The 12,382-nt window shown below is 45.4% G+C and overlaps 1 protein-coding gene across 7 annotated transcripts in view; it reads left to right on the forward strand.

Moving 5' to 3' along the window:
• SPATS2L (spermatogenesis associated serine rich 2 like) overlaps nt 1-12,382 on the forward strand; it is a 68,722-nt gene that overhangs the window by 40,695 nt on the left and 15,645 nt on the right. For 6 of the 7 annotated variants that reach the window (XM_082055032.1, XM_082055033.1, XM_082055034.1 and 3 more), the window contains 3 exons: nt 7,367-7,475; nt 10,604-10,653; nt 11,233-11,455. In XM_082055032.1, the coding sequence (XP_081911158.1) occupies nt 7,367-7,475; nt 10,604-10,653; nt 11,233-11,455 (382 nt within the window). The remainder of the gene's footprint in view (nt 1-7,366; nt 7,476-10,603; nt 10,654-11,232; nt 11,456-12,382) is intronic. The other variant, XM_082055036.1, reaches the window with a different exon arrangement.

The raw sequence follows: 12,382 nt of genomic DNA on the forward strand, positions 1-12,382 counted from the left end.
ACCAAGATGCTGGAGGGAGTGGAGCATCTCCCGTGTGAGGAAAGGCTGAGGGAGCTGGGGCTCTGGAGCTGGACAAGAGGAGACTGAGGGGGGACTCATTCCTGGGGATCAATATGGAAAGGGGGAGTGTCAGGAGGATGGAGCCAGGCTCTTCTGGGTGACAACCAGTGACAGGACAAGGGGCAGTGGGTGCAAACTAGAACATAGGAGGTTCCACTTAAAGATGAGAAGAAACTTGTTCCTGGTGAGGGTGGCAGAGCCTGGCCCAGGCTGCCCAGGGAGGTTGTGGAGTCTCCTTCTCTGCAGACATTCCAACCCGCCTGGACACCTTCCTGTGTAACCTCAGCTGGGTGTTCCTGCTCCATGGGGGGATTGCACTGGATGAGCTTTCCAGGGCCCTTCCAACCCCTGACGTTCTGCGATCCTGTGATTCTGTGATTTACAAATGTAATTACTTTTGCTGAGCTCCACAAATCCATTGCCGTCAACACAAATATAAGCAGGCCTTGTTAAAAATAATAGAATTAGAATACACTTCCTTCCCAATTCTCCCTTTCTTCTACCTCAGTGCTTGCAGATCATAATGTATTTAAGACTTTGCTGCTAAGACCTGAGTGAAGCCGAAGGAGCTGAACACCTGTACACAAATACTTACTCTTGTAGGTTCCTGCAAAAGTAGAACACAAGTTTCTCCCACAGATTTCTCCTTAAATTGAGCATTGTTTGTGACAAAATGTAGTACTGGGCCTATGAAGTTTTGGGATAATGTTTGTTGGCTTGGTTTTGTTGTGGTTTTTTTTTATTGGTGGTCTTTCCCCGTGTTCTGCGCATGGTCAGCCTGCGGTTATCCAAGGAGAGCAGCCCTGCCCGTGTGTTCAGGATGATGTGAAGCAGAGGCGAACACATTGTGCTCACACAGGCCTGGGAAATCCTACGCCCAGTTGGAGTCGGAAGAGAATGATACCATAGTGCTGATACTCCTATAATTCATTCTTGGTATTTCAGCTGAAATAGTTCATCAAGTCAGTAGGTTAAACCTTCTGTTTTTTACATATATATATTTATTTTTTTTCTCCCTCCTGGGAGATGTCTATAAACGTTGGCCTATGATGTCAGGAAGGCTAATGGAAGTTTCCATAGCTGGCAGAGGCTCCTGCAGCTGTCAGGCTCTTGTGGGGAGCCAGGACTGTTCTGATTACCACATTTTCATGCATGTAACCCACAGGTTTTCTGGAACGCCCCAAGTTGTGTGTTTCAGCAGCCACAAGGGTTACAGGTTCTGCATAGCTACTGCCAGGAGAAGGTCAGCACCGGGGTCTCTCTCAGGACCATTCGCTCTGCCCTGCCCCTGGCTGTGCTCTTCCCTCTCTATGCTGCTCTCGCCTCTCTTTATACTCATCTCTGCATCTGAAAACACAGTCTGACTAAGGACTGGTTTTCTACTACCAGGATTCTCCGGCACTGAAAGTTGTACTTAGATCATATGCACACAGGTCCACTGCACTACGGGGTAAAATGGACCAAACTCATTGGCTTAAGTCCAAAATAACTCCTTAAAATTGAAGGAGGTATTCAAGCCCTGACTGGCACCTCGCAGAAGAGGTGCTGAGGTTCTGAATGACAGGCTTGAAGAAGAAGGAGCAGTTGGAGGGAGGAATACAAGTGATGTTTGGTTTCCTGCAACAATTAGACGCTCTTAGTTCAATAAGAGCACAGTGAGTACGAGACAGTGCCCAGGGCGGCCATTCAGTCTGGCATGGGATTTTGGTTTTGATCCAAAGAAAGACGAGGAATTGTTCAAACCTCAGGACTTGCTGTTTGCCCTATTGATTGTGTGTCTAAACATGTTTGAACAAATGAAATCTGGTGTCAGCTGGAATTAACAAAATCCTCATTCACATGAAAATCTTCCTCTTGGGATTCTGGTAGGAGTTTTGCTGAATTTCTCCCCAAAAGCTTGCCTTTGCCGTTTCAGGTGTCAGAGCTCTAGGAGCAGATGGGCAGGTTTGTTCCATGAACTGCAAGAAGGAAGTTTTATTCAGATGTGGCTGGGGGGTTCACGTCATAACCGTGGTTTTCATAAGCAATGGTCAGCATGCACAGAAAGAGCAGGACGCATAGCGGAAGGAATGGAATCACTATATGAACTTCAAATCATACATTACAAAACCAGATAGTTTCCAATCGTACTAGGTCTCCTTAAAGTTGACCTTTGTAGCTGTTTCTTGCCCAGGTGTTGAAGTAGATGGACTTAGTCCAAAGACCAGCAAAGTTGATCAAAATGCACTCTTGTCACTTGATGAGCTATTTAACTTGGCTTAAGGATATTATAGATTCTGGTCTCTAGATAGCGCTGTCATTTTTCAAGGAGAACAGGTCTTCCTGAGCCAAACTCTACAATATGTTCTTTCAGGGTTTCTAAAATGTCTGAGGTTTCCATTTAATTACTTTACAAATTTGGGAGACAGAGCTGACATAATAAATCCATGATGATTGCCTGAAGTAGGTAACTGCAGCAAGTAGGATTTGTTTTTGCTTATCGGGGATAAATGATCCGAAGGTATCGGTGTGATGAACAGCTCATGTGGTGGAGAGCTGTTGTTTTGCTCAAAGGGGATGTTAACAACAGTTGTTCAGTGTGTTGGGATGAACCCGGTTAGTAAAGCTTGTGGAAAAATGTCTCCAATGTAAGAAATAGGTTCTTCACGCAGCAGAGCCAAATTGTATTTACAAAATATGTTTGTGTAGGAGTTTTCAAAACCTTAAATTCTGCCGTGAAGTACATTTAAATGTGTTTTCCTGCTTGATGTTCCCAGGCCACGTGCGGATGCTGATGCAGCGAGGCGCAGAGCTCAGCCCGCCCTCCATCCTGCTCCTCCGCACGGCTTGGGCCAGGCCCAGCTGCACCTGGGGTCTACTTGAGCCTGGCTTAACCTGCTGTCCGGGCTCAGCTGCAGCGTGCGGGTGCATGGAGATGTGCTACTCACATGCAGTAAAGTAGGAAAATGGCTGTGTATTCGTTGAAAACAATACTTCTGAATTAATTCAGCTCCTGACTTAGAGAAAATCTGTTGATCTTAACATTTAGTACGAGTGGAGGTGGATCTGTGGCAGTGTTTCTAACCAAGATATTTCTGACTGAATGAGTGACCATAATAGTAACTTCCAGGGGATTAGAGCAGCTGCGTTCAGGGGGCTCAGAACAGCCGTGAGCTTTCAGCAAAGCGGTTTAATTTGTCACTATGTCAGAAGTACATAAACAAATTCTCTGACCCCCGGATATGTTACTTATTCACCAGAAACATCCTTTTTGAGGCGATGCCAAGGGGAGCAGATGGAGTGGAGCAGCCAACGGGCAGCGAGTGAGTCCGCGTTGTTGGAGTTGCCTGGGAGCCTGATCAGACCTCGAGGATTTTATTTTGGGGTAGAAACAGCTTATCTGAGGGGACTTGGAACCTTTTCCGGTTTTGATATCACTTCTGGGCAGTCCTTGGTGTAAGAGACTGATAGAAGTGACTTCATGGCTGTGGAATCCTCGTCCTGATGAGACGCGAGTTGGCTCCAGTTGCAGCAGCTTTAGCAGGGCTTGAGCAAGCGTTTCAACGTCAGCGTGTGCTCAAGACTTCAGCTCAAAAAAAGCAGTTAAAAGTCTTTGAGCTATCTTTAGCTTTATCCGTAGGAATTAAATGTGTGCTTGCAAGGGAGGTCTCTGGCTCGTGGGGTTAAATGGAGGTGGATGTGGGTTCTGCCTCCACATTCTTCAGCGTGCACAGTTGTTTTCAAGATCACAGCTTCATACTTTAGATCTGCGATTGCTCCAAAGTAGCTTTTGTAAGCTGCAATTCTGAGCAAGTCATGTTAGTGATAAACAAATATGCTTTCTGCTCAGGCTACAGGAGGGAGAGCCTGGGAGTGAACTGCTGTTCCACCAGCTCCTCAGCTGGTGCTGCCATGAGCACGATGGCCTGTGGGTCAGAAGGTACGTTACTGGATGCTCTTGGTGTCCCGGAATGCTTGTCGAGCATCCAGGTGATGACAAGTTCGCTGGGAATCCACACTGGATAAAGACGGGATGATTCACATGCTCGTTAAAATAGTTGACGTCCCCGTAGTCTGTCTGGTGATGTTGTTCTTCCTGCGATCAGGTTGCCACAAGTAGGAAAAACTGTTTTCTCCCAAAACATAGAAATTAATCTAATAAAGTAGACTGCTGTTTGTTCTTGCAGACTCTTGGGTATTAATGCGATATCACTGCATCTTAGGAGATTGTTTTTCTCTTACACTGTTTTTCATCCTTTAGGATGATAACTATTTTTTAAAGTAATTTGTTGACGAGAAGCCATACAATATTGGGTTATTCTGTTTCCATAATCTGTTGCTTATGTGTTGAGAAGATGGACGTTCTTAGTAAGCCTGAGGACGTTAAGTTTAGGGAGATAAAGCTGGGTGTTGTATCCTGCCCTGGAGGACACTGTGTCCCTTTCCAGAAATATATGGGACGTATCTTGCACGTGGGGACAGACCTGAGTTTCAAACATAGACATCTACGGATATTTTCCAAACCAGAATGAAAGGACTAAGAGGTGGAATATCAGGGGCTTTGAATTTTGTGTTTCTGGGGTCAGGCTGTCGTATATAATCATTTTGGTTGGAAGAGACCCTCAAGGTCACCGAGTCCAACCATAACCCAGCCCTGGCACTGACCCGTGTCCTGAGAACCTCGTCTCCATGGATGTCTAGAAGTTGCCGAGTTTTTCCTTACCTGTGTACAGTAGTTACAGTATATTCTGGAAGAGAACACCAAAGAGTGCAGATGTTGTGGAGACCTGACGTCTGGCGCAGAGATCTGCCTGTCTTTGAAATTCCCCAAAACACATGGTAATGCTATTCATTTTGCTCCTAAAACATTTTAAGACAGAACTGGTTTCTGTCAGAACAAAACTGAGGGTTTCTGTGTTTATGTCTGCTTCTGTTGTTTCTGAACAGAGACGTATATATAGATTTTTTTTATTATTATTATTATTATTGACATAACGTACAGGTTGCAAATTTGAGTTTTTGTCTGTCTTACCCCACGTTAATCACTGCAGAAATCTGGACAGCGGAAACACCAACAGCTTGTAGGTATCTGGAGACTCGTAGCACACGTACCCAAGGGAAGCAGATCAAGGAAGTGTAAGCAACTTCTGACTTGGAATTTCCTAAGTCCTGAGGGCTTTACTTTGCAATCTGCTGGTCTTTTCCTCAGGAATTTTTTCATGAAACTTCTCAACTTTTTATTCTCTAAATGGAAAAAGAAACAAATGTATATTTTGTACACCAGTCAACAGAGGATATTGTTGGATTTTGGCACCTGAACTGTTGAGATCTGCAGTACGTTAATGTTCCCTAAGTCAAATTTTTGTATAGCCCAGCTGAAACGGGGCTGTGTCCACAGCGTTGGTCAGATGCCTCATTTCTTTGTATTCTTCCCAAGATCATCACCTTGCTTTTTTACGTTATTTCCACAACTGGAATGTTTCCATAAACTTTTTGTACTTAATCGTAGTACTAGTGGATGAAGCACAGTTTGGGTTTTAATTCTGGGTTTTCTATTAATGTAAATTTTTTGAGCAAAGCCCATCCAGTGCAAACGAAGTCCGCGTGGATGTCGCAGTCTGGAACGTTCCGCTTGGCTGGGCTCGTGTCAGTGCTCTCCACCCACACATGTTCCTGAAGCCTTTCAGAAGTTTCCAGACTGCTGCCTGATCTCTTCTGTGGTCTTGGCCTCACTTTGTTGTTTCCAGATGCTTCTTGAGGCTTCCAGACCTTTCAGAGCGAAGAAGGACCCATGAAATTCCCGTGTTTGTATTTAAAGACATTTAGAATGCACCAGATATTTCCTTTCACTACTTTTCCTGTAAGCCATTGCCACAAGGAGATTATGTAATTCCGAGTGGGCAGAGAGATGATCCGTGGGTTGTGAAAGAAGAGGGGAGGTTTCTGTGAGAAAAGCAGATGTAATCCACACGGTGGGAATGTTTGTGGCATGAACACCAGACGGAGCGCAGCATGCAGCCTGTGGGGCCCTGCTGTCCCGCCAGCTCGGAGCGTTTGGTAAATAGGGGAACATGGATAAAACTCCTTCCTCCAGGGCTTTCTCTGCACATCCTCTTGATTTGGGCTGGTTATTATGGTTGTGGCCTGCGTTGTCCATGTGTAGACTTGCTGCTTGAAATGTGTTGTGGGCAAAGTGAAGCCTCCAAGAGATGTGTGATAGGACAATGGGCAGGAGCAGAATGAATCCTGCTAAGCAGATGTGCTAAAGTTGTGTGCTGGAGCCAGAAGGAGCCTTCCTGACACAGGGAAAGGGATGAACTCATCCAGAAAGCATCCTCCAGAAAGCCTGAGCCCATGCAGGCTGAGCTGGAGCAGGGACCGACCTCCTGAAGCCAAGTCCAGCGGGCAGCGCCAGCTGGAGCCCTCGTCACTGTGCCTGTGTTAGTACACGCAACGGGGACATAGAGCGGGTGAGCAGCAGGGCCAACACACCGCAGCGAAATAAGACGGTTTGGTCGTGAATCTGAGCACTTGAGTGTCCAAATCACCTTCTGGTGTCCCTGCTGATGGAAGCTCCGCGGAGGGGGTCTGGAGCGGTCGTTGTGCAGTGCGGCAGGGGCAGGTGGCGGGCACGCTCCCACCGTCTGCCTGCTTGGCTTCCTTCTTCACACCTTTATGTCACAGTACAGTAAGGCCAGCAGTGCTTCACAATCACAAATTAGCATGACGACGTTGTGATACCCTAATCAAGGATGTATTCCCACAGAAAGGTGGCGAAGAAGGGCGCTGGGTAAACATGCAGTGCAATAGCAAGTTTCTAATAGTAAATACATGCTGGATGGCTTGTCACAGAAGTTCCAAATGCTGATTTGGAACAGCTAGCCTGCTTTTGGCACAGATTCTCATGGTTTTTTTCAGAGTACTGCTGTAGGCTTCTGTAAATTTTGCTGATTACGCTTATTATTGTTATTTTGGTACTACCTAGTAAAGTAAAAAGGAATGTTTAGGAAAGAAGCATAACACCAAATTCTGACAGTTTAGTTAAGCTAGATCTCCCTCTGCGACCGAGGGTGAGAGTTGGTTCCGGGCTTGCTGGGTACCAGTTCTATGGCTTGGTCTCTTGAGGAAATTGTTTCCATTGTTAAACAGGCCAGGTGGGGAGAGGATGGGCATTGCTTCACACAGCTAGATTGGTGTATATTTGTAAGCTCCTCATGTACAACATGCGTTTATATGTAAACATGCATTGGCACAGAGATACCGTATTGTCTAAAGGAGTATGAGAAACCCATATGTTATTGTCTTCCTTTTTTTTTTCCCCTTCCAGATCAATGCAGTCCGATCGATTGTTCCAAACAAAAGCAATAACGAGATAGTGATGGTGCTGCAGCAGTTTGATAACAACGTGGACAAGGCTGTCCAGGCTTTTGTGGATGGTGAGTGCTGTGCCCCTTGCCCACCAGGGCTCGCTCTGCCTGCTGGGTCGTCCTCGGCTCCAGCGGCTCACAATATATGATGTTCTGTTCAGATTCAGATGGCTGTGACACTTGGAAAGTTCATTTTTGATCCTCCTGTCTGTGTCTTCTTCACAGTGTGGCTTTGACATGGCTGTTGATTTGTTCTACCTGACTTTGCTATTTTTTGCTGCCGTTCTTGTTGCAGACCTTATTTATTCTGCATAAAATTTAATGTAAATATGACAGAATATGATTCACTATTAATGATACAATAACTAATAAGATAGGACCAGGGATGGTCCTGAAGCAGATAACCAGGCCCCTAAGCCCCTGAACTTGATGCATACATTGACATTCAGACATTTATAATGGCTGAACCGAGACACTGTTGAAAGTTCGAGCCATTCTAAATCTGGATCCGAGTTTGTATTTTGCATCTTGAGACTGTCTCCAATGAAAGGTCGCTTGTGTTTAAATAACACTTTTCTGATAAAAATATAATGGCAGGTATTTTGAACTTTCACCGAAGTGTGTAAGAAACCCTTTGCAGCAATAATAGCGTACTAGGAGCAAATCTTCTCAAAGTATTTGTGTCTTGGGGCTGCTTTAAAGATAGTAGAAGTTCAGTGGTCTTAAAAGCTGCATATCTTTAAAATGCCTCAGAGTGTTGATTTGCCATCTCACCAAGTTGCTTATTTCATATCTGTTTTACTTCAGAATAGTTTTGGGTTTGGTTTGGATTAATTTACTAAAATTTATCAGCCAAAACACATTATGAGGTGCTAGGAATTACTTACCAAAATGTAAAAAGCAGATGCAAGCAAACTCTGGACTACTTAGAAATGCATCAGAATTCTTCCATCAGATGGTGCCTCTTGACTCGAGTATCTGAAGAAGTCTTGAAGAAAGGCAAGCATGGTAACCTGGCTGGAATGTTCTTGGTTTGAACTGCACCAGTTTCGGTCATTGTGCCTTGAGTTCAGCAGCTTTGCAAGTGAGCTCTTGAAAACAGCCGATACTTGTTACTGTGTGGAAAGAGGGTGAGATAAGCCGTGTGGCCGCTCAGCCGCCACAGTGGGTAGGATGGAGCTAGCACTTTGAGTATCTTTTCGCGTGAATGGCAAACGTTTCTAAGATGGAAATATCGCAATCGCAGAGGAGGCATCGCCACGCACAACAGGAAACGTGGGGCTGGCCGTGCCAAGGGAAGGGCTGAGCGCCTCCGTTTGATGCCTCTCTCAGAGAAATGTTCAAACTGAGTCCCCTGAGACCAGCTCCTGTCTTGCTTCGTGTCTGGGGTGGCATACAGGTCATCTCTACTGTGAACTTACCTCTGTGTGTGAAATTTGAGTGAAATAAAACAGCAGCTCCATTTGCCATGTTAGTTTTTCCCATGTGAAGCGTAATCAGGTCTGTTCAGCTGCTTTATAGATGTGTTCAGGAAAACAGACCGGAGGGTTCAGACAGGGGCCCTGGAACTGAACACTTGGTGCATTTCCAGCAGAAGGAGCCTGGGGTTGGTTGGGTGAACCCCTGGAATAACCCTCACCGTGCACGGTGTTCATGGGGAAGAGGAGGGATGCGAGGCCAAGGCAGCTCCAGCCAGCACAAGAAGAGCGTCGGACGAGACCGTGAAGCGTTAGCAAAGCTCGAGTGGAATCACCTGTTTTCAGCAGCGTGGAGTAAAACGGGTGGCAAATGTCTGCGTTTATTTCTTCATCCTGAAACATGGTGTCTGTCAAAAGACAGAGGGGGTTCTGTGTGTATGTACGTAGGTATATACACGTGTAACTAAATATAGATACTTGAATAGTTATCCGCATAACGGAAGTTTTCTTTGCCTTCTGTCTGCATTTCATCTCATCGAGGAAACCCAGTGCAGCTTTGCTGGATTGCGTACACATCTTTTCACAGCGTAACAAATGGGAGTTAGCACTGCTAGCAAGGCGCATCGCTTCCAGTGTGCATGAGAGACTCACCAGATGATCTTGGGTCTGGATTCTTGTGATGGAAAAGTAATTTTGGTACATTTGGAAACTTCACGTGTCTGGCTGAATACAAGTTGACAAGTCATGGTGTCTGAAAACAGCATTACTTCTGAATACTAATATCACCAAGAGTTCCCTGAAATGAGTGAGAGGAACGGCTGAGCGTGAAACCCGTTTGGAAAGGATAAGAAATTCATATTTATTAGAATTATGCAGTGATGGCAAAGTGATTCTTAAATTCACGCAGAAGACCTTTCTGTGGTTGTGATTGAAAAGACGGTTGTGGTGGATCCTGCCATGGTAGTTCAGGTGACAGGTCGGCCTGTGTGCTCGCTGTGAGCGTCTCTTTGCAGCTGTAGGGTCCAGGAGGACAAAATAACGACATTAACCGATGCAGGGGAGTTTTCTTCTACCGTGGCAGCTGACGCTGGGCTGACCAAGGCTCTGCTCGCTTTGCCCATAAATTTATCTAACCAGCTTATTAGAGCTGGCAGGCAGAATATCAAGCATACAAAATTGTAATCATTTTTCCACATAAATTTTAATTGCGTTTTTCTGCCAGGCTGAAGTTTCCTGTGTTTGCGTGATGCAGAATTTCTGTAGCAGTCGACGAAATTTCTCCTTTGGATGCTGATTAAGTCTTCATTTTTATGTTCTTATGTCTTTCTGCATGTGACAGATAACACAGAGGAAGCATACAATAAAAACGCCAAAAGCTGTTAGAACTCTCGGGAGCTCTGGAGTCAGCTGGACGGTCTCGTTTACCTGGTGTTTGTACTCAGGTGCCGAGGTGCTTCCCTTGTCAGGCCAGAGAGCTGAGCGTTGATTTTCTGGGGCTTATGCTGGTGCTTTAAGTAACGCACCCACTTGATCACTTTGTGGAATGAAGGCCATAAAAAGCAGCACTGCCAAGTAGCCCATGCACTGTATATAGTCTAATCAAATAAAATGGGTAACTAACAAGGAGAACAACGGTGGTTCTCATTTTCTTCTCCCAACATAAGAGAATTTGTAGCAACAAATGGAAGTGCTGCCCAGCTAGAAGAGCAGAATCTGTGCTTGAACACACTTATTCTTCTTCATAGCTGAGCTTTGTTGAAATGTTTTATCTTTCTCTAGGCAGCGCAACTCAGGTTCTGAAGGAATGGAATATGACAGGCAAAAAGAAGGTAAGAACTCACTCTGGAAAATCAAAGCGCTCAGACCATTTATTCACTGTCTGTGGTGGAATGTGGTACTGTTATTTTGGCCAGTGCTTTTGCTGACATACGTGACTTCGTTCGCACCTGTAGTCAGGATACTTGAAAGCAGAGGTGTATTGTTTTTAATCCTTTTCATTCGTTGGTGTCTCTGCAGCCCAGTGTTCCGAGGGCATTTCCCGGACAGCACGTGTGTGGGAGCCGGGCCCTGGCCAAGCGCAGAATGAATCCCAGAGTGGCCCACGTGCAGAAACAATTTCAATAATAAGCAGTTTTATCCTGGGTAGTCGTAGCCACTCCTAGTGCTAGAGTTTTGCTGACAGGTGTAACAATAACTTGTGCACAGGAGTCACCCCCGAGGAGCTGCAGTTTATACATTCAGCTGCACAGATGCAGTGTGCCGGATAGCACAGCGCAGCCCGGACATGGCACTCCGCTGGTGTCACCTGTATCGTGTTTTAAAAGCATAGACTATTTACTGATTATATGTTGAGTTTATATGAGTAGCACTGAGCGATGTCTCTGTTCTTGCAATATTTCTCCACTTAGCAGAACAAGAGAAAAAAAAGCAAACCTAAACAGCACCAAGGCAATAAAGATCCCAAAATTAAGAATGGTGGAGCTGAGGAGCTGTCCCAAGAGCCCCAGGGAGGGCACAGCTGCCATCTGAACGGCTGCGCCAAGGACAACTCGTGCGGTGGTTCTGCCGCCTCTCCGGAGAAGAGAGGCTCGGGATTTGCTGAGTCAGCACCGCTCTGTCCACAAATCACAGGTTAGTTCATTTGGCACCAAACACCCTTTGAACTGGCAATGGCCAAGCCCTCGGTTACATAGAGATCATGGTGGCTTTATTGCCAGGAAGTAGAATATAATTAAAAGAAGTTGGAGAGAGACGGTTGTGCAAAATAATGCATGTAGCTGTTAAGTCGTGCAAGCAGATCTATGTCTGGGCACAATTCACCTTGCTGTGTGGAAATGGCTTTTTTATTTCTAGAGGCAAAAGGATTAAACTATAATTAGAAGCCCAGGAGATACAGAATATTAAAGATATAAATGCAGGGTTAGAAAATGGCTTGAGTGTAAGACACAAGTGATAAATTCCTTCATCTGGAGCAACGTCATCTGAGCAGTACGAGCTTGTGGCACATTACGGGATTTATTTGTTGCCTAGTCCAGACTAGTCCACTTTTTGGATTTTTTTTTTTGATCTTCCCACTGTCAGTGCTGCTAACGGTTCTTCGACTCTTTGCGGTTCAGACTCGGGAAGCCATGGGTTGTGGCCGCTGTCAGTGTTGTCATCCTGTGTCTTTCAGTAGTAAGATGGCAGCAGAAGAACTTTCCTTGAAATCCCTTTTTCCCTGATTGCAAACACAGCTCTCAAACCTCCTTGTAAATGAATGTGCCAAAGGGATGATTGTCCTGAAATGAATTCTCTGCTGCTTCCAGATGACTCTGGTGGTCAGTCGAGTGAAAACTCTGCAAACAGGCAAACTACTCACCAAGAAATTTTGCCCTAAGAATCTGGTGCACTCGCAAAGGGTCAGAGATACTCTGCCCATCCTCACTGAAAAGTCCCACTCGCCATAAGCCAGATGATTCTGCATTTCCGCAATACTGAGAGAGTTCTTGCCACTTATTCTGCAAGATATAAGCATTTATGGTATATGTCAAGCTCCCGTATCAAACTTCTTAGAGCTGC

The sequence above is a fragment of the Streptopelia decaocto genome, assembly GCF_964273445.1.
Source record: "Streptopelia decaocto genome assembly, chromosome: 6".
NCBI classification, from domain to species: domain Eukaryota; kingdom Metazoa; phylum Chordata; class Aves; order Columbiformes; family Columbidae; genus Streptopelia; species Streptopelia decaocto.